This window comes from Sinocyclocheilus rhinocerous, unplaced genomic scaffold (assembly GCF_001515625.1).
Source record: "Sinocyclocheilus rhinocerous isolate Xijiao unplaced genomic scaffold, SAMN03320098_v1.1 scaffold499, whole genome shotgun sequence".
Lineage (NCBI taxonomy): Eukaryota > Metazoa > Chordata > Actinopteri > Cypriniformes > Cyprinidae > Sinocyclocheilus > Sinocyclocheilus rhinocerous.
Window position 1 is genome coordinate 1,388,409 of NW_015637156.1, and position 21,237 is coordinate 1,409,645.

General features: G+C 38.1%; 1 protein-coding gene across 1 annotated transcript in view; it reads left to right on the forward strand.

Annotated features, from left to right (window-relative positions):
* The window catches only part of nfatc1 (nuclear factor of activated T cells 1), a 50,713-nt gene that overhangs the window by 22,765 nt on the left and 6,711 nt on the right, over positions 1-21,237 (forward strand). The window contains exons 7-9 of the mRNA XM_016563628.1: positions 6,514-6,569; positions 10,171-10,303; positions 13,071-13,709. Coding sequence (XP_016419114.1) covers positions 6,514-6,569; positions 10,171-10,303; positions 13,071-13,709 — 828 coding nt within the window. The remainder of the gene's footprint in view (positions 1-6,513; positions 6,570-10,170; positions 10,304-13,070; positions 13,710-21,237) is intronic.

A 21,237-nucleotide genomic window follows, 5' to 3' on the forward strand; every position in this document is an offset into this window, starting at 1 on the left:
AAAATTGCGAAAAATTTTTTAAAATCCACTTGCAAAAACGTGTGTGTGTGTGTCTGTATGAAGCTTCGTCAATTATGTTTTGAGGTGCCTGCACCATTGCTTCAAAACCACAGCAACAGCAGTTGGAGGAGTGTTGTCCTCCTTTGCGAACAAATTACTCTTACGAATTGATTCTGAGACAGTCACAAAAATGTCTCGAACTCATTTGTGATTTAGCAGTTTGAATCATTCTCACTGCTTCATTGAATTGTTTGGAGCCACTACTGAGTACAACTCCCTCACTGAACCAAGTCAGTTTTACTGAAAGAATCAGTGATTTTGAATAAAAGGGTTGAAGCAATGATTCAGTGACTCACACAAAAGCAGCCGTTCACCATTTACTGGAGAAACAATGTAACTCACAGAAAAACTCAACAAACTGTTGATTTTAAATGATTATTTTACTCGTTTCATTTCAAGTGTATGTAATTTAAACCATTATAGCCATAGAACATAATAAAAACAACAGTTTTAAAAGAATTCTGTTTTTGTAAAATAGTTATTTGACTGGCTATCCCTCAATGTAAGTCTAAGGGTTTTTATTTTGTTTTGTTTTTGGTATTATTATTATTTTTTTTGTCTTTTTTTTTTTTTTTTTTTTATCATCCACATGGCAGTAATCTAAAGCAGGGGTGGGGAACGTTGATCCTGGAGGGCTACTGTCCTGCAGAGTTTAGCTTCAACCCTAAATAAAATACCTACCTGTATCCTGGAGACCTTGATTAGCTTGTTCAGGTGTGTTTGATTAGGGTTGGAGCTGCAGGGACAGAGGCCCTCCAGGATCATCGTTCCCCACCCCTGATCTAAAGGGTTGTTCAAATCCCTAACCTTCCCTATTAGCAATAGTAATAGTGATGCTCATCTTAACAAGCACCACTAATAATGTTGTAAGTTGCGAGTCGTTTCTATGGGTCTTCTGTGTGAGATGAGTTTGTTCTAGAGAATCTTCGTGAATTAAAATTTCATGCGGGAGTCCGCCTTTCACACTTCAGAACAATAACCTCCGTGTGAAGGAGCCCTGAGGTTTGGCTTGTCCTCAACAACCCTCGGCAACAATGGCGCACTCTCACAAACAAACCAATCACGGCCACAAGCCTCAGGGAATCCCTGCATTGTCTCCTCATTAAGGAGCAACAAAAAATAATATTAGACATTCATAAACAGACCATCCACAACAATGGCCTGGCAGAATTTGGTGTCTTTTATTGTTTTTCATTTAAACGCAATGAAAAGGATATTTTTCGAGCACATTGTAGCGTTTTAACGTGGCATAGAAGAGCAGCGCTCCTCGCCCGAACACTCCGCAGCTGCTGTTCATTAGCACGTTCTGGAAAACTGGCTCGCTTGAGCATCTGCAATTAGGGTCATCCTAGCCTGAGCTCCCCTTTCTCTCTCGTGCCATACGCTGATCCCTTTTGCCCAGAGGAGGGGGAGTCGCTCTTTGCTGTAGCTCGGGGAGGACAAGGGAGTCTATTCACAACGCTGTGGCGAGCAGGTCTGCGTTGCCGCATCTGTGTGTGTTTACAGTACAACAGTCTGAGGGAGGCTTTTGGACACGCACTACCACCACCACCACCCAGCTCCCTGACTGCCTACTACCCCGACCGCCCCTGGACTAAGATTTCTTTCTTTGTGGCCCACCCTAATCAACAACACAACAGGGATTTTGATTCTGAACTGGGCTTAGGAGGAGTTTGGCAAGTACAAGCTGATCCAGAAACAGTTTTCGGCTTTTGAAGTTAGTTTTTGAGGGGTATTTGCTGACACAAGCATCACTAGCTATTGGTAATCCTCAGTACCTAATACATAAAGGAATAGTTCACCCAAAACTCATCCTTTGCACATTAATATGTCATTCCAAATCTGCATGCCTTTCTTCTGTAGAACACAAAAGTGCTATTTTGAAAAGTCTCAATGTTTTTTTTTTTCATCCATACAGTGAAAGTCAATGAGGTCCAAAGTTGTTTTGGACTCTGCATGATGTTCGTTATAACATTGACACATTCTTCAAAAATGTCATACAGGTTTGGGGCGACATGAGGGTAAGTAACTGATGACATCATTTTAATTTTTGGGTGAACTGTCCCTTTTAGTATTAAAGGGATAGTTCACCTAAAAATGAAAATTCTGTCATCATTTACTCACTTTCAAGTTGTAACAAACCTGAATGAGTGTCTTTCTTCTGCTGAACACACACACACACAATATATATATATATATATATATATATATATATATATATATATATATATATATATATATATATATATATATATATATATATATATATATATATATATATATATATATATATATATATATATATATATATATATATATATATATATATAATATATATATACTGTGTGTGTATATATATATATATATATATACATACTGTGGAAGTCAATGGCTACCGGCAGCTGTTTGATTACCAACATTCTTCAAAATATCGTCTTTTATGTTCGACAGAGGAAAGACACTCATAGAAGTTTGAAAAAAGTTGAGAGTAAGTAAATGATGGCAGAATTTCATTTTTGGTGAATTGTCCCTTTAGACTTTGATGTGTAAACGTTGTGGAACCGGTAGCTTTCTAAGCGATCAGAATTTTTTCACCAAAGTTTTAAAAGCCATATTTAGGGACCGGAATATCATTGAGATTCGGGGTAGGCATTTTTGACTTGAACCAGTAAGCAATGACACAGACATGTCTGAAAACCACTCTGAATGTCTTAGCAATTGCATAGTAAGACCCTATCCACATATAAACTCTAGTTAGAGTTTGGTATTTGAAGTATGTCAGGTTGACCTTGGATTTCAAGAAAAATAGCTCAGGATATTTATTAGTAATGGACTTGTTTGCTTCTCTCTGAGCAAGTATTCTGATATGACATGGTTAGTGGCTGAGTCTTAGGCCAGAGGATTTTTTGAGCACCTTGTCAGATGAAGTACATCATGTCCTCATCAGTTCTCCAGCGTGGAGAGCGGGCAGGTATTCCACTCACATGGCTCAGTCTGAGCAGAGAAGAGGGCTCTTATGACCACAGGCTCCACAGTCCTGCACTAGCACTTAAGCACGTCCCACTGGAGGGAAGGCTCAGGGAAAAGGTTTAAACTTTGCAGAGACGAGGAGAGCAAGAGAAAGGCTGGGGAACAGAGTGACTGAAGATTGTGAAAGAGTTATTTATAAAGAATTAGAGCTGCAGTGACTAATAAATAATAATGGATTTGTTATTAAATAAAACTTGTATTTTTTCACTGAGCTTGTTGAACTTTTTTTACTGATATATTCTCATTTTGATATTTATACTACATCTACATCAAGTTTGGGGTTGGTAAGATTTTTTTAAAGGGGTCATATGATGCGATTTCAATTTTTCCTTTCTCTTTGAAGTGTTACAAGCTTTTGGTGCATAAAGAAGATCTGTAAAGTTGCAAAGACTAAAAGTTGAAAGTTGAAAAGCTAAAGTCTAAAATCCAAAGAGATATTCTTTATAAAAGTTAAGAGTCAACCACGCCTACCTAAAATGGCTCGTTCTAACACGCCCCCACATGTCTACGTCACGGTGTGGGAAAATTTGCATAACGCCGCCAAATGTTCACGCAAAGAAAGAAGGCGTAACTTTTATTCTCGCTGTAGTATTGTTGCTGCTGTCATGTCGTGAAGGCGCTGTGTGTTTCATTGTGAAAGCGAAACTTGGACAAAGCGGAGTCCAGCCCGGGGTCGTCATATGTGGTTACCGCAAGCCCGCCGGCTGCGCCGTTCTCAAGCCCACCCGCCGCCACTCACTCAAGCCCGCCGTGTGTGACGCTATGTGTTTCGTTGTGAAAGCGAAACTACTTTGTTTGGCCTTCCAAAAGAGGACACGACTAGAAATCAGTGGTTAAGTTGTATTTACAACACTGTTCCAGAACAGTAATGTTCTTTTTAGCAACATCATATGACCCCTTTAATGTTTTTGAAAGAAATCTCTTAAGCTCACCAAGACTGCATTTATTTGATCAAAATACAGTAAAAACAGTAATATTGTGAAATATTATTAGAATTTAATATTTTTGTTTTATATTTTCAAATATTACTTACTGCTGTAATGCCAAAGCTGAATTTTCAGGAGCCATTACTCTAGTCTTCAGTGTCACATGATACTTTAGAAATCATTCTAATATACTAATATTTGGTGCTCAAAAAGGATTTCTTATTATTTTGCTGTTTTGGATACCATGACTTTTCCAGGATTCTGACCAGTAGAACGTTCAATAGAACAGGATGTATTTGATATAGAAATCTTGTAAAATTACATATGTCTTTACTTGTCACTTTTTGATCAGTTTGGTGCACCCTTACTGAATAAAAGTGTTAATTTCTTCCCAAAAAAAACTGACTCCACTCACTCCAAACTTTTAATATGTCATTTATAAAAAGAAGAGTTAAATCACTGTAGATAGACAGATTTAACCAGAATATATTTGGCTGCTGACTCTGCGTACTTCGTGGAACTGATCTGAAAAAGAGCAGGAACAAAAGAGAGAGAAGGAGACAGTGGGAATGGAGGATCCCTCTAGCATCACATTACCTTCCAGCAGTAATGACAGACCGTTCCACCACATCACAGACCACAGCGCAACTAGCCAGGGATGCCCTCACTGTCTGCCCACGAAATCTAGACCCCACTGTCTAAGCTTTCCTTTAAAATGCAATCAAAATAGTCTCAGCATTCCATCTTTAAAGTCTGAATAATATGTCTGGAATATTTTGTGAAACTCTAATGGAAAATTACCACCGATGCCAGATTCATCGCAATCAGACGTTACTCCACTATTGTTAGCACGCTTCTAAATCTGATGCTATTCTGATCTATTCGCCGCATATGCTGTTGAGTAACTTCATAAGAACTTGACAAGTCATTTGTCTTGAAATTTGACCAGCAATTTGTCTGACTTGAAGCTTGGGACCTCATTGAGAGGTGAGAACAATACATTTGATCTTTCTCCGTGGTATAAATAAAGCACTCAATGTCTAGGAATACAGTCTTCAGGGTCCGCTGGAGCATATTTGTCATAGAAAATGATCATGGAAAACCAATACAGTCTTTTCCACCGCATTCTGTTTAAACCCAGGAGCATCATCAATGTGAAATGTATGATAGCAATATGCAATTATGTAAAATTATGACAGCAGACGAGCCAATGGAAAGTTTAAAAAGATGCGTTGTCTATTGTTTTAAATAAAATTAGAAGAATTTCCTTTCTTCTGCTTGCTTTCTTTTCTTTTATTCCGTCTTAGACACAATGATGCTTTATATTTTCATGTGTGTGTCTGTGGTTTGCCCTAGCGGGTCTCTGCTGTGACCAAACTACCCTGCGGTTTTCTCCTGCTTTTACGGCCTGAGTAAAAACGTCTTTTCAGTTATGTCTTAACTGAAAATAGCAAACGAAACCTTAATATGTCTTTTGTTCCCGAACGTTTGTGTGGGAAAGCCTGTTTGCTCTGAGAAACCGGAGGCTGAAAATAGTTAAATAAAACTTTTTATAATAAGGAGAAAATAAGCCAGAGATTGGCGATCGAGAGAAAGGACAGATGAGAGTCTGTGACGCTCTTTAGCCAAACAGCCGCTGCTCATTATCTGAAGCAGAGTTTACCAGGCCTTTTATTGGACCCTTCAGACACTATTTGTCATGAGTATTATCTGAAGCAGAGTTTACCGGGCCTTTTATTGGACCCTTCAGACACTATTTGTCATGAGTTGCGAGATTCCACAAGGGGCTGATGTAAGCGACTGGTCCCCCTATAGCCAAAGCACGTCACACGCACACACTTCTTGGCTCTGGTAAGATCATTAGGATTGCATCAGCCCCCCATCTGCCCAAGCGGGTCAGAGGCAGACAGGACATGATGTAATCGCGAGGCTGACTGCAGTATAGCGATAGCTCTAGAAAGACTTTTGGTATCTCTCTGCCTTTTTAATGTTAGACTGAGGGTGTCTGCGGCAGTGGGTCTCTACTGGTTTTCTGATTTTTGCTTCAGGACCCAGATTTTACATTGGATCTCGAGTGGTGACTCAACACAGTACCAAAAAGTAAATTATTTTATTTTATTTTATAATTTTTTATTAATATGAAAAAGAATTACATAAGCACAACAAATTAAAAAAATATTACGACAGGCTAAATAGGAAAACTATGGGGAAATATTCTATTAGTATTAGCCATATTACATATACATACTTTGCACCAAAAATTCATAAAAACAACTAAATACATTTATCTCCATCTCATCTATTTATCTATGCTAACTATGCATAGTTATATGGTTCATTATTATTTTTTATGTATAGTAATTTTTTTTTTTCAAATATAAAAGATTCTGTTGAATTTAGAATTGAAGCTCTCTGGTGTATTCCTTTGCATATGTGAGGTGAATCTTAATGATATGCTATAAATTTGTGCTCTTTTTTTTTTATTTATTATTTGCAGATGGCCACCACATATGGGAAATGGAGGCCAAAGTCAACAGAGAATCATCCAAATCTGTAAGTCTGCCATTTTTCACCTATTTTTACGATTAAAAAGGAAGCCAGATGAAATCCTGAGAATTTTACTAATTAAATAATACAAATATATGCATAAATATATAAGAAAATGAGTTTAAAAGTAAGATTTTTTGTTGTATTGTTGTGTTTGAGGCAAACAGGTTGTTTTTTGTGTCTAAAGCGGATATAATGTACGTGTTGAGCCCTACTCTCTGCTCTCGGGAGGAAACACACTCACACACACACACACACACACACACACACATACACACAACACACGCAAACCTGCTCCTTGTTTTCTCTATGGAAGATTCTTTCTGTGAGAGCTCAGGGACCACAGTTTAGACTCTGGGATTAGACAGTGTTTGTGTGTGAAGCACTGCACCTGCTCCCCACACCACACACACTTGTTAGGTAGCACATGTCTGTCTGTAGAGCTCAGACTGTTGGAAGAGACCCATTCTAAAGGTCTTAACCGTCGGTATTGTCCAGCTAAGAAACATAGACTTAAATTAAATAAAGTTCCGGAATGTGATAGAATGTTTTAATCAAAGGCAAAGGCACCAGCTATTTACCATTTGATTTGTAGATTCTCGTAAAGCGAATGTATAATTGCATAGTGACTCTTTAATTGCTTCTCGGCAGAACTTTCAAATGCAAGTTTGGGTCCCGCTATCAGAAAATGAGCTAGCTAAAATTCCTTCAAATTTACGGCAGAATTTTATTAGCTTCTGTCTGAGCTCATGTGTTCATGATAAAATGAAGAGAGCTCTATGGCTGTCACATATTTTTTTAGGATGAATTAATGTTTGTTTCTTCCGTGCATGAGCCAAAAGCTCCCTGAAAGCTAGCCTTTGTCTGGTGTCTCTTGGTTCAGAACTTTATGAGAGCCTCCACGCCTGGTTTCAATGCTCAGCAAGTGAATGGAGACCATCTGTTTGAATGGAGCATTAATGTGTTAGACAATTTTTCACAAGGACGCCTTTGATTTCTGCCCCTCGCTGCCCTGCTGTGTGTGTATATGTATATTTATTTAATGTGAACCATTTTCTCACACAGTCTACACCACATGGCTCTTTTAGTTTGGTAAGCTGGCTTGTGTCAGCGGCCTTTTGGAAGTTTTGGAAGGGATATGTTTGTCTTTTCACAATCGGCACATTCATGTGCAAATCCAGAAGATAAAGCTTGATCTTCTTTAAAGTCACATTACTTTTTCATATAAATACCAACATTTGATATTTGTTGCTAGAATGTGGTGTCTGTATGCAGATGCAGATGAAGTTGACATGACATTTTTTTAAATAATTTTTCTTTTGTTACCGATCTCTTAAATAACACTGTATATTCAGTGCGATCAAACACACAGTAAAATGGTAATATTGTTAAATTTGATTATTACAGTTTTATTATATATTAAAATCCAGTCTTCAGTGTCGCATGATCCTCCAGACATCATTCTAATATGCTGATTGGCTGCTCAAGAAGCATTTCTTATTATTACCAGTGTTGAAAACAGTTTGTGCTGCTTAATATTTTTGTGGAAACAGTGTTTTTTTATTATTATTTAATGAATAGAAAGTTCAAAAGAACAGCATTTATTGTCATCAACAGTGTTAAAATCTTTACTTTCACGCTTTTTAATGTATCCTCGCTCAATAAAAATGTTAATTTCTTTAAAAAAAAAAAAAAGTCTTACTGAGCCCAAACTTTTATATAGTAGAATACATGTGCATTAACTGAACCAGCCTAAAAACTAGTTTTTAGCATGATTTAAAATAAAGAAACAACATTTATGTTACCATTTTAAGATTTTATTACTGTTTTGTAACATGAAATGTCATCTTTGTCACAATTTTGGCGATTTCAATCATTCTCAATGAAGTAGATAAGAACTGTAGGCCTATTACCAAAATAGCTTCTTTTGGGCGTAACCAAGATGAGGCCGCCAAATGACCTGAATTGCCTTATTTTTTTTAATTGAATATGCTGTTCCACTCAGAAGTACATCACATTACAAAAGTAAAATAAGTTGTGAAAGACGTTCATTTTGGATTTATAGGTACATGGGTGTCGTTGCCATTTTAACACATTATTTAGAGGTAAATTTGAATTTGTTGGAGTTTGCTGTGGGCCAAGGGTCCTGAGCACAGCTGCGGATCAGACTAATGGATGAAATTCTCTCTAACACATTGTGCTTGGTCTGGCTTTGCTCTGTGGCTGAGGCGATGTGCTAATATAAATAGTCGGGGAGCTCACCTGCACATGGTTCTAAAACCTGCAAGAAGACTGATGACTTCCTCTCTGGCTACTGTACAGCACCTCCATCAATCTCCTCTCAGCCACACAGGGTTCATCTCAGGGTGGAGGAAAAGAGGTTGGGGGGAGATAGACAGTTTGACACTCCCAGCACCTTTCCCATACTGTAGTTACAATCGCAGACGGCTCAGCGGTCAAAAGTTCAGTGGTGTCTGGAGACAGAGAGGGGAGAACGGAGTCTGGACGGAGTCCCCGGACACTCTCTCATTCAGGGTGAGAAGCGCAAAAATAACACCGTCTGCTGCATGCAGTTTGGTTTGTCTGAACCTCATCTGCCCCGAGCTCTCAAAGCCACAGTCGCTGGATGCGTGTGCGGCTGTTGGATGGAGCACATGGTGTGAGGTTAAATAACGGAGACGGTGTTGTTAAGGATTTTGGTATCTAGAAACTGTTTTCATTAAAATGTCTGATGAAACCATTCCAAATGATTGTGTTAAAGTTCGTTATATTTTCCACACTTAATATCCAGGACTACTAGAAGTACAGTAACCCACACAATGGCTCTGAGGTGTTATAAAAACATTTTTCTGTTTGTTTGAGCATCCTGACCAGCACAGCAGCATTGCACATTTATTTTGGCCATTAGTCACTTAATGAAGGTTGAAGGTTTTTTCCCCCTCATTCCTGTCACCTGGTGGCTTTTGGGTTCCTTGCTTAGTTGGGTTTCAAAAGACATTTAATATTACATAATTTTATCAGTTTGACAGCAGTCGTACAACTGGAGGAGAACGTGAACTGAATTGAGATGAATAATGGCACTATATTGTCTAGGTGCTTGATAGCACCGAATTTGTTTATAATTGACAAATTTGCAACGTTGAAACTGATATTGAACTGAGTTGAATCAACGCTGAACTGACTTGAGTTGAATAATGACACTAATGTCTTCAGTTGAGCTGCTTATCACTGAATTTAATTTGTTTCATAATTGATAAACTTCACAGTTATTGAACTGAACTGAAAATGACACTGTTGTCTTTGGTAGAGCTACTTTATAGTTGAATTGAATTTGTTCATAATTTAAACATTTTACAATATCGACACTGTTATTGAACTGAATTGAATCAACATTGAACTCACTCAAGCTGAATAATGACAACTGTCTTCAGTTGAGCTGAATTGAACTTGTTTCATAATTGATGAACTTTACACAGTCATTGAACTGAACTGATTAGAGCTAATTAATGACACTATTTTTTATTTTTTTGTTAGTTATATAAATAAAGGTGGCTTGACTTGACATTGGCTCACCCGATTCAATTTCAGCTCATATTTTGAATTTCAGGTGGCTTTGCTTGTGGATGTCCCACCATACCGGAACCAAAGAATATCCAACCCAGTTCAAGTGAATTTCTATGTGTGCAATGGCAAACGGAAGAGAAGCCAGTACCAGCGTTTCACATACCTGCCCACAAACGGTAAAAAAAAATCACCTCCTTCTGCTTGAATTCATACACACTCCTTTATTTATAATCTGTGACTGAATTAATTCAGAAGAAATTCTGAAGCCTTTTTTAGTGGATGGAATTGTGGCTAGTTTTTTTCTGTTAAAATCATTTCCATAAAATTTGTTCTTCTCCATACCTGCTCCGGGAGCAGTGGAAGGGCAGTGACAGGGTGGGGTCCAGTATGTGAATGCTATTATTCAAATCCAGATTGGTTGCCAGGTGAAATAAAAAAAAAATGACTTGACATCTGAAAAGTCCTAACCACTGCTAATTCCCTCAGGCCCAGTGTGCGTAACCAGTGGGTGGTTCAAAGGCTTGAGTCAGACCCAGCTTGTCCCAACCCTGTCTTCTGAAGTGTGAGCACTGCAACTGCAGGCCGTCCCACTCACACTGCAGTACTGTCTTTTTTTAGACTGGACATTTCTAAAGATTATGCATTGTATCTGTCCAGCATATTTTATGAATAATTGTCTTTTATGGCAGAGGTTTTTAGGCCAAAGCAAAGGACCCCTAAAATAATCACAATTTTTTTATTCATTTTTTAATGCATCTGTTAGTGGATCTTACTTTTTAAATTATTATTGTTGTGCAGAGTCAAATACATGTACATCAAATTATAATTGTAATTTGTCATACATTTAATGTGGGTGGAACAATGAAACATTTAGCTAAACATTAGCTCCTTTATAGGGCAGTCTATAGGTCATTGCCAAGGACCCCTAAAATAATTATTTTATTATTATTTTTTAAATAACTAATTATTAATTAGTTAAATAAATGAATAAATAATATTTAATTATTAAAGTAAATAATAAATGTAAAAAATAAATAAATAATAATAAAAATATTAAATTTAAATTGATAATTAATTATTGATTTAAAATGTAAAAAAAATAATTTGACATTATTATTATTATTTAAATGCACCTAGAATTGCATCTTTTTAATAACCATTAATGATGTGCAGAGTCATATGTATATTGTACATTTTAATTAATGTACTTAAAATGTGCAATGTGCAAATGAAGAATTTTTTTTTTTTTTACAAAAACTGTTAATTGGCAGATCCCTTGCAGAACTGTTGCAGACACCTGTTTATTTATAAGTCTTAAATTACATTTTAAGATAACACTGTTTATTATGAATCATGATGAGGTCTGTTTATTTGATTTCATATTAACACAGAATAACAAATGGGTCCTGATGAGTATAATGAGTCTATAAGCTTCCGTGGTAGGTGTTAAAAATCTGAATCATCTGGCTTTTGAGGTTAAACATGAGGCGGAGTGACAGATATCTGCCTGCCTCTATAGTCATGTGCTAGAAGCCTCATTTCCCCTTTCTGGGCTTAAAATAGGTGTAGGCTCTATTTTAAACTTGTGGTCGGTCTGGGCGGCACAGAGAGTTCCCCTTTTTCTCTGTATTGCTGACAGAATTCAAAATAAAACTTTAGGGCTTCTGTGGAGGCATGTTGGTGTGAGGGATGTCTCATCGCTGAAGAAAAATAAACTGCTGCTGACAGTCTGTTGAGAAATGCAGCCAGAAGTTAAAAGGTGAAAAATGTAACATCATGAGGATGAAGAGTTTGTCAACAACAGATGAGTTCTTCCCAGTCGCTCAACATCTGTTCACCAGAATCACATACACCAAGAAACAACAGTGAGGTAGTTTTTAGTTGTAGACAAGTAGTCATGTCATTATCAGTCTTTTCAATGCCTTCAATAATTGGATGCTGAAAACAGAAGTACATTAATGACCTTTTGAAATTGCTTTAGAAAAGTTTTCTTTTCTGCAATGGTGTATTTTCCTGTAGAAACAGGAAGTTTATATATATACAAAAATGTTTTAAAAAAGTAGCCAATAGGCTTATATTTACATCACAGCCGTGATTTGCAATTTGCTAGTCAGTTACATATTGTATTAAGGGGAAGGACATTCTCATTCTTGAGCACCTGATTGGACAAAAATTGCTTGTCAATATTTCGGGGTTTGACCTGTTAAAAGTTACTTTTGTATTTGCTAGAGTATATCCTATATATGACTTCAAAACTAAAAGGCATGAACTTAAAGCCAGAGTACTATTTTTTTTTCTTTTCAGTCTCAAAGTCTCTTTTGCTACTGTGTATGTCAAAAATGGGCAGCCTTACTGTTAGTTTGAACTCCATGCACTCAATATGTACGATCTGCTGATCTGTTTCTAATCCAGTCTCAGTCCAGTTCTTAGCTCAGTTGCAATTTGGCTCAGTTAAACCTGAGAAGAGCCCATCTTAAAATGACACACTGAATCTTCTACTTAGAGAAAAATGCAGATTTTTTTTTTCTTGATGAGAAGGTTTTTTTTTTTGGTAGAACTATGGATGTGAAGCTACTGTAGCAGTAAAATATTTCATAATGCACGCTTATATGGTATTAGCACTGGGGGCAGATCCAAAAAAAATAGCCCTTTTATTTTCGAAAGCAGCTGGAAGGCTCTTGTGGTGATGATTCATCCCTTTTTTCCCCTTTTTTAAAAAATATTTTTAGTTGGGCGGGAGCGCGTAGCCTCAGACACATAGTCTCATTGATGAGAATGTTTGTTTCGCTGTGGGTATCCTAGCCACAAACCCACTCACTCGCGCTAACTCGCATAAAGTCACATGAACCCGGAACGTGTGTTTATTCATTTTTCTCCTTTCCCCGGTTTTCTTGATCATCATTGATCTTTCTCTTGCTCTCTTTTTGCCCTTCGCCTCCCCAGTTCCAACCATAAAAACAGAGCCGCACGACGACTATGACCTCCCCCAGGTATGTGTGCCGCTCCATCCCGCTGGGTTGGCGCTGCATCCAAAGCCCTACTACAGCCCCCCGGCGATGACCCCCATGATGCCCTCAGAACTAAGGCCTTGTGTCACGGGCTCCTTCACATCCAGCCCTCAGAGACTGGTGGCAAAACCCACCTCCCTGTCCTGCTCGTCCTCCCCCAGCACCAGCCCCAAACTACAGGATCTTTCCCCGCCTCACCTCTCCTCTAAGTGCCTATCAGCGGGATCGAACCTTGGCCCCCAGTCTCCAACGGTCCCACACGTCTCCACCATCCAGCCCACACCCGGACGCTACCCGCAGTCCATCCTCTACCCAACAGGAAGCGCCGCATCCTCTCCAGGGTCCCATCCTTCCACCCCAAACTCCGCACCAGAACTCCCCTTCACTCCCAGCCACAGTCTGACCCAATCACAAGCCACCAGCGAGGCCTCTGCGTTAGCAGCTCAGATAACCAAAGGGCCGGTGAGGAGCGGGTCCTCCCCCCTCCTACTGGAGGAGAGAGACGCCCCCACCATGCTGGCTGTCAGCATCAAGCAGGAACCACAGGAACTGGATCAAATGTACCTAGATGATGGTAAGTGACAGCGCAATATTCCAGCGAAATTTACTGACCGTGTGCATCGTAGTCTGGTGATGTAATGCCCAACAGATGTTTCTAATTGCTTGATGTTTTTGCCTGAGTGCTCCCTCACAAAATTAAGATCCAACGCGAGGCTAACCGTACTGCCACAACGACAGCAGCCCTGTTCCATGATGTTTAATATATCGAGAACGCAAGTTAAATTAACTGGAAAGTTAATGAATGACTTCATCGGTTTGCCTTCAACTTTTGTGTTAAATTTTAAGCATCTGTGGAAGAAATGTTCAACAGATGGAAGAATTTTAATATCAGATCTGTCTATTAAATCATAAAAGCTAATAGATAATGGTTTTCTAGTTGTGGCCAGATCTTTGACTAAATGGCAAAAAGTCCACATCGTAGCTTATTCTGGCCCAGTGCTATTTGAATCGCATAAAGCAACCAATTACAGTTTGTCAGTTTTCATTTGGAGTGAATTATCCACATCAGACAAAATTCAAACAAAGCGTCAAACAAATATAGAGAACAAATACGCTACCATTCAAAAGTTTGGGGGTGGTAAGATTTTTAAATGTTTGTGAAGGAAGTATCTTATGCTCACCTAGAATTCAAAATAACTTTTCTATTTTAATATATATTTAAAATATACACTCTAAAAAATGCTAGGTTAAAAAGGGACAAACCCAGCTATTGGGTTATTTTGACCCAGCAGTTGGGTTCAAAACAACCCAACTGCTGGGTCAAAACAACCCAATAGCTGGGTTTGTCCCTTTTTAACCCAGCGCTGGGTTATATTTAACCCAGCATTTTTTAGAGTGTAGTTTATTCCATGTGTACAGAGTTAAAAATCTTTATTTTTATCTCTCTGTATTATTTTATCTGAATTTTTATCTCTATAGCCATGACCTTATAAAGACTTTTTACATTTAAATCCTATTTTGAGTACCTTGTACCACTATTTTTGTATTAAATTGAATGTCCCTTATCCAATGTGCACCAGTAAGTTCAACACAATACCCAAGTAGCACCCTTTGCATACTTATTTAACCTGGCAAACTTTGGCAAATCCATTGAATATTTTAATCTTGTAAACACAACTTTCTTTTTCCAGGCCTACTGATTAAAAAACCCTGTGTGCCCTGACTCTGGGAAGTTGTGTAATGTCAGCCAATCAGATTAGAACTTGCCAAACTGAGAAAACACTGTCCAGTTTTGTATGTAATATGCATCAGGCGATCCCTGGCTGGTTTGTGGGTGTACTGACACTGGGATTAATGGCTCTCTAGTGTATTCGCAGAGACCCAAACCTTATTGGTAATGAAAAGATCTGCTAAACCATCACATGGTGCTTCAAGCCCAACTGGAGGTCACTTTTCAGCAATGTCATTAAGTTTGTATCAAGGGGATATACAAATAGTCTGGACACCATTCAGCCCGCAGCTTTTCAACACTACAGAACATATGATGGGCCATCAGTGTTTCTACAGCCCTAAGAACACTTGAGTACGTAAAACACTTACATGCTAATTTAGTGAGGGAAATTGTCTTGAATCATTCTGCTAGCGATCTAAGATCCTTTCTTGGAGTTTAAAGAAGATGTCGGATAGCGGATTACAGATGCCATAGTGGTTTCCTTAAGTTCCAGACGAGGCTTAAGTCTTCATACGTTTGAGCAGTTGAAATATAGTCCATACCGCTCAAACTAAGCGGAAACATGGACAAGTAGTTATGCATGGAGTGAGAGCGGGGTTTTTTATGGGTTTGCTTGTCAAAATTATTACCTGTCATTTCTCCCCTGGCAAAATATAACACGTTTTACCAAGCGTTAACACGGCTTCTCGTGTCATTATAAGTTCGGGTTGTATTTCTTCTAGATTGCAGCTATAATGGACTCTGTCAGGTGTTGCATTCGCTGAGCTTGTCAACCACTCTCATTAATTTGATTTGAAACAGAGGAACTTTTCTACAGGCACAAAATCGTCGTCTGTCATGCATGGCTGTCATTGTATCTAGTATTCAGGCTTTCTGATGCTTTATGTCTTATTATCATTTGAAGATGTTCTTACTTCTTGTAATATGCTTGAATAAGCTGTCGGGTGTGATGAAGGTACTTCACCACCAGCTGCTTAACCAATACTTCAGTCTTCATTTAATGCTCACTCTTTCCTCTGATACACTCCTTCTGTTGTTTTCCTTTGCTTCTTGAGGAGGGGTTACAAACCCTTTTACTCATGGAAACTCTTACAAAAGCTGGCTGTGCGCCTGGCTCCTGGCCTTCACCAGCCGTAAGCTTTGAGGGGCCTCACTGCAATAAAGCACACTGACTTGGCCGCTTCTGACATAAGCCTGTGGCTTGAGCGCTGCCAGGAAGCGCGATCCAGCTCGGCCCAAGCCAAAGCAGTAGATCCTGCAGTAAAGGAGGGGGTCACTACGGGAACCGCTCCACGCCACGTGGCCTAAGAGCTGGGTTCCCCATAAGAAACCACAGCAAACCTTCCAATTTAGCCTGTGGGGCTGTTAAGAAATGCATGTAGGAGTGGTGAGCAGTTTGAACATTCAGATCATTGAGCAAGTACAGGAATTGTGAAATATATTTATGCAACATGGTGAATTTAGAATACACTGTTCATTTATTACTACAAATAGTGGGAATGTTTTTAAAACTGAAAAGCACTATCAACTTTAGTTCTGTTTATGAGATATTAAGGTGTTTTTCATGTCGTTCCAAACATGTATGACTTTATTCTATTTGTGGAGCCAATACAGCTAATACAGTGACTGTCAATGGGGTCCAAAACAGCATTGGACCCAAATGACTTTCAATGTATGGATCAAAATAAAACTCTGAATTTTTTTTTCTTCCTTTATGTTCCACCAAAGTAAATGATGAAAGTATTTTAGGTGAACTAACTATCCCTTTAAAAAAATCTCATTTTTTTGGGTGCTTACATAAGTGTTTGAGTAGACAAGATTGGCTAGACGTTGTTAGTCACCTCCAAGTTGTGACTAACAGCATCGTAATTTTGCTAATATTGAAGCAAAGGCCAAAAACATCTTGTGGTCTGGTACTTGGTCAAGCTAACATAGTTTTTAAAGGGGTCATATGATGCTTTTTTAAAGATCATTATTTTGTGTATTTGTAACAGAATATGTTGACATGCTTTAATGTTCAAAATAAATGTAAAGACAGAGCCCGAAAGGGGAACAGAGTCGCGTGACAGACACAGTGATGAAGCTGGTATGTGTTTGCAGTACACAAGCCACGGTTAAGACAGCTGACTCCACTCCACTATGACTCCACTCTCTCTCTCTCACACACGCACGCACACACACACACACACACACACGATGCGCAAAACTCCGCATTTGAACAGTCTGAACAGTCTACATAAACTAATAACAAAACAGTAGCTGATTCAGAAGCACCAGATTGTCATAGCAAAGTCAGAATTACCTCCTCTCCTAGGTTCACGAAACGGTCGTCCATAAAATGCATTGCTGTTCTGTTGTAAGTAATCTTAAAGATTCCTAAATGCATCTACTTTCGGAAGGCCAAATAAAGTGCTTTTGCTTTCGCCTAGAAACACACAGCGTCTCCCTGACATGCTGCTTCAACACTAACTGCGGTTACTGAAACCACGCCTTCTTTCTTTGCGTGAACATTTGGGACTCATTATGCAAATATTGCCACATAGTGAGGTAGATATGTCGGGGCGTGTTAGAACGAGCCGTTTTAGGGGGGCGTGGCAGAGTCTTAACTTTGATAAAGAATATCTCTTTGGTTTTGAGATTTTAGTCTTTGCAACTTCAGGGATCTTATCTATGCACAATCGGCTTGTAACACTCCAAAGAGAAAGGAAAACTTGAAATCGCATCATATGACCCCTTTAAGGAAGATATACCCTTGTGACTCAATTATGTTGCTGGTCATTGCGTAGATAAAAAATCCCAGTGTGATTGTGAATCCTGACCCAGGGTCTGTTTTTCTTGTCTTCTGCTGATTAAAACAATTAGGACTTCTGGGAGTTTTGGCGCTTGCAGACCCCTTAATGAGGCTAACAGTGCTGGTGGGATAATTGTTTGGTAGTTCCTTGTTCCCCCATTGTTTCCTGAAGGTAGAGGCTCTATCACACGGATCCAGCTGCCGCTTATCCTGGTCCAGCAGGAAGCAAGTTCTTGGATTACCTCACATCCACATATTCACTTCCCAGTCAGAGTCACAACAGCAATCCCAGAGATATGAGACCTTTATATCAAAGTTCAAGAGGTGCATTTGTCAAAATAAATGGTATATATACAAAACATATTCATTAGTTTATGAACTAATGGAAGGCCTTAATTTCTTAATTTAGTCTGAAAGATATGTAAAATGTTCAGTTGGTTACTAAAATGGTCATTGGCTGTAATCATAAAGAATTCTGAGCTTTTTATTTAAATGTCGGAATCATTGAATGGAATGGAACATGGAATCGACTCATGCCATGCTTTCCTAAGTGGGTCTGAATGGAGTTTTTTGGTTCAGACATTTACCTTTATGCACTTGGCACATGCTTTTATCCCAAGTTACTTACTTTGCATTCAAGTGGAAGATTCTGTATACATTTTTCCAAATCATGCTAGTGTTATTTCAGCATTACATATTAGTTTTAAGTTTTAAGTTTTACTTAAACTATTAGTTTTAGTTTTTTAGGTCCAGTTACTAATTTTAGTACTTCAACTTACACTTATTTTCGTTGCAAAACCAACATTTCTCATTTTCATTTAGTTTTAAGTTTTACGTCTAATATTTATATTTTATTCTGTTTATTCTGTAACAAAAAATGGTTTTAGTTAACAATAATAACCCTGGTTCATGCATTCCCTGGGAACTGAACCCATGGTCTTGGCTCCGTTAGCAGCATGCTCAATTGTTGGAGATGCTATTGTTTTTAATGTGCTAAATGGTGTAGCATTTTTAATGTGTTATTGAATTGAAAATGGCATCTAACATTTAGATATCTTTTTCCAAGCGGAGGGCTAATAAAAACTTATCTGGCTAATGCATTGAATCATGAACACCATCTCTGCCACACTCTATAAACTCTGTCCATGCATCCTCTTCACTCTGAATCATTTATCACGTGCTGAAATACCTCTTGAGTCATGCTAAGCTTATCGGGTTATGAAGGGTTTGTCTTGACTATTCTTTGGTGCCAATTCAAACAGCACCAGGCTGAAGTCAAAAACGCTTGTTAGTTTGATATGAAGCCCTAAGCAGTGTCTCATATTTCAGCTATTATTGTGTATCCAGTCACTTATCCAGTCACTTGTTGAAGCCCTTTCATTAGACTCCTCATTCGAAATGTGGCAGCAAATTGAGATGTATCCTATGGCAACTGCCAACAGTTTTCTTTTCAAGCCAACAGTCTACAAAAGCAGCATCGCAGTACATGAGTCACTAACTGCTATCCTTAGCCAAAACCCCAAACCAAAATTGTTGACCAACAGAGACTTGAAAACAATCAAAGTTTCCTTGGTCTTTTCAAAATGCTAGTGCATGTGTCAACACCTACTGAGGCCATCTTTATTTACCATGAGCACTCTGTACTAGACGAAACCTCTTCAAATGTAAGTTGTCATCTTGGCTCAAAATAACAGAGTCCCTAGAGTCTCTCTGCTCAACACAAATATCTCGATTGCTTTGGATATGTTAACGTTTCTTTTTGTACTCTTTCTTTGTGGGATGCTCTCTTAAGCATGAGTTCACAAGAAATCTGTGTGTCCTGTTATTCACGCCAAGGAGGCACACAGTTCAAATAGATTTGGGTGATCAGGTCAGTGTAAGGTGAAACCTCAAGGGAACTGTGAACATAGTCAGAGTTATGCTGCTTGCAATGAATCTGGTTCAGTTCAAACACGTGGCGAATGCTGAAAGTGTTAGTAGACGCTTCGTCATCACAGTAAGGGTATTTGGACCAAGACACAATAGGTCATAGTTAACCAGCTCTCACATAGTTGTATTACCAGTAATATAATCACAGAACAACCTATTATCTATTTAATTCTATTCTAAGTTCTGATATCGTCCCACCGTTTGTATCACTCCGCTTGTCTGTGTTTGTTCCAGACAGAATGTCAGTCTGTATTAGTGGTAGGGATTCACTCACTCAAACAGAAAGAGTCAGTGAAGAATCACTGAATCATTTATTTAACTGAATGATCCAAAACACTGATTCATTTACACTGACACAGCTGTCTTTATGATTGTTCACTCATTCATTCAGCTGATTCATTCAAAAATGCTGATTCATTCAGCAGTGAAATATAAAAACGTTATGTTGCTTAGAGAAAATCTGTGCATCTAAAGAGTAGGTTACTTGATTTTATGCTTATAGTGTGTGAAATTTGAAGAATATATACCGTTCAAAGTTTTGGTGTCAGCAAGACCTTATTTTAAGGAATTAATGCTTTTAATTAATGCTTTTAGGATGTATTAAATTGATCAAAAGTGACAGTAAAAACATTTATAATGTTACAAAATATTTATTTTCTCTTAAATTCATATAATATTTCTGTTTCATATAAATGTAGCTTTGCCATCATAGGAATAATTTACATTTTAAAATATAATAATATAGAAAATAGTTATTTTTAAATTTTGTAATATTTCACAATATTACTTTTTACTGTATTTTGACTTCTTTCAAAAACATAAAAAAATCTTACCAATAAATGGTGTTGGTGTAATTGGTGTGATTTAGTGATTATGATTGATGTATTTGAAATTTTATTGTGCATTCAATATTTATTTGGTTTGTAGTGCTTTGGGTTTTACATTTTTTATTCTTAGATCTTTTTCCACTACAAGGTGTCTGTCCCTTCAGCTCATTCAGTAGTCTTTTAGACTCGAAAAGATGCTTTCTCTAATGTCCAGCTCACCATAAATCATGCAAATAAAATTTTATTGCATGTGTGCAGTCGTGCAGGTATTTCTTCCCAACCTCCTCTGTTTTGGCAGATGGGAACCTAGTGATTCAAGAGACCTGCGTTTTAATGTCCAAACTCCCATGGCAGTTGTCAACACTCGCCAAATTTTTAAAGAAGACGTATTGGCATAATTTACTCCCAAATGTCAAAGGTCCCTAATTGTTTCAGCATGGAGTGGTGTTTGTGTGGCACGTCCATGTGTGAGTTTCTCCCCATAATTCAGCCAATCTTACTGATTCATTTCCTGTTCACATATTAGTGCTACTCAATCAGAACGCTACTGGCAATAGCGTATCATATGGGCTTATGCCCAAGTGAATATGAAATCTTAAGGGATTTTAATATTTATAAGGCTGTGAAAAATATTCCTCCAACTTTAAAGAGCAGGTCATATGGGTTTTTGAAAAATATCTATTTTGCAGTTTATAACGTAGCTATCCTTAAATGAAAACAATCTGCAAAGTTGTTAATCAAAAAAGTGCATGATACATAAAGATATTGTCTCTCAAAAGAGAGAGTTGATTCTGAATCACCTTAACGAGTCGTCATATTTTCG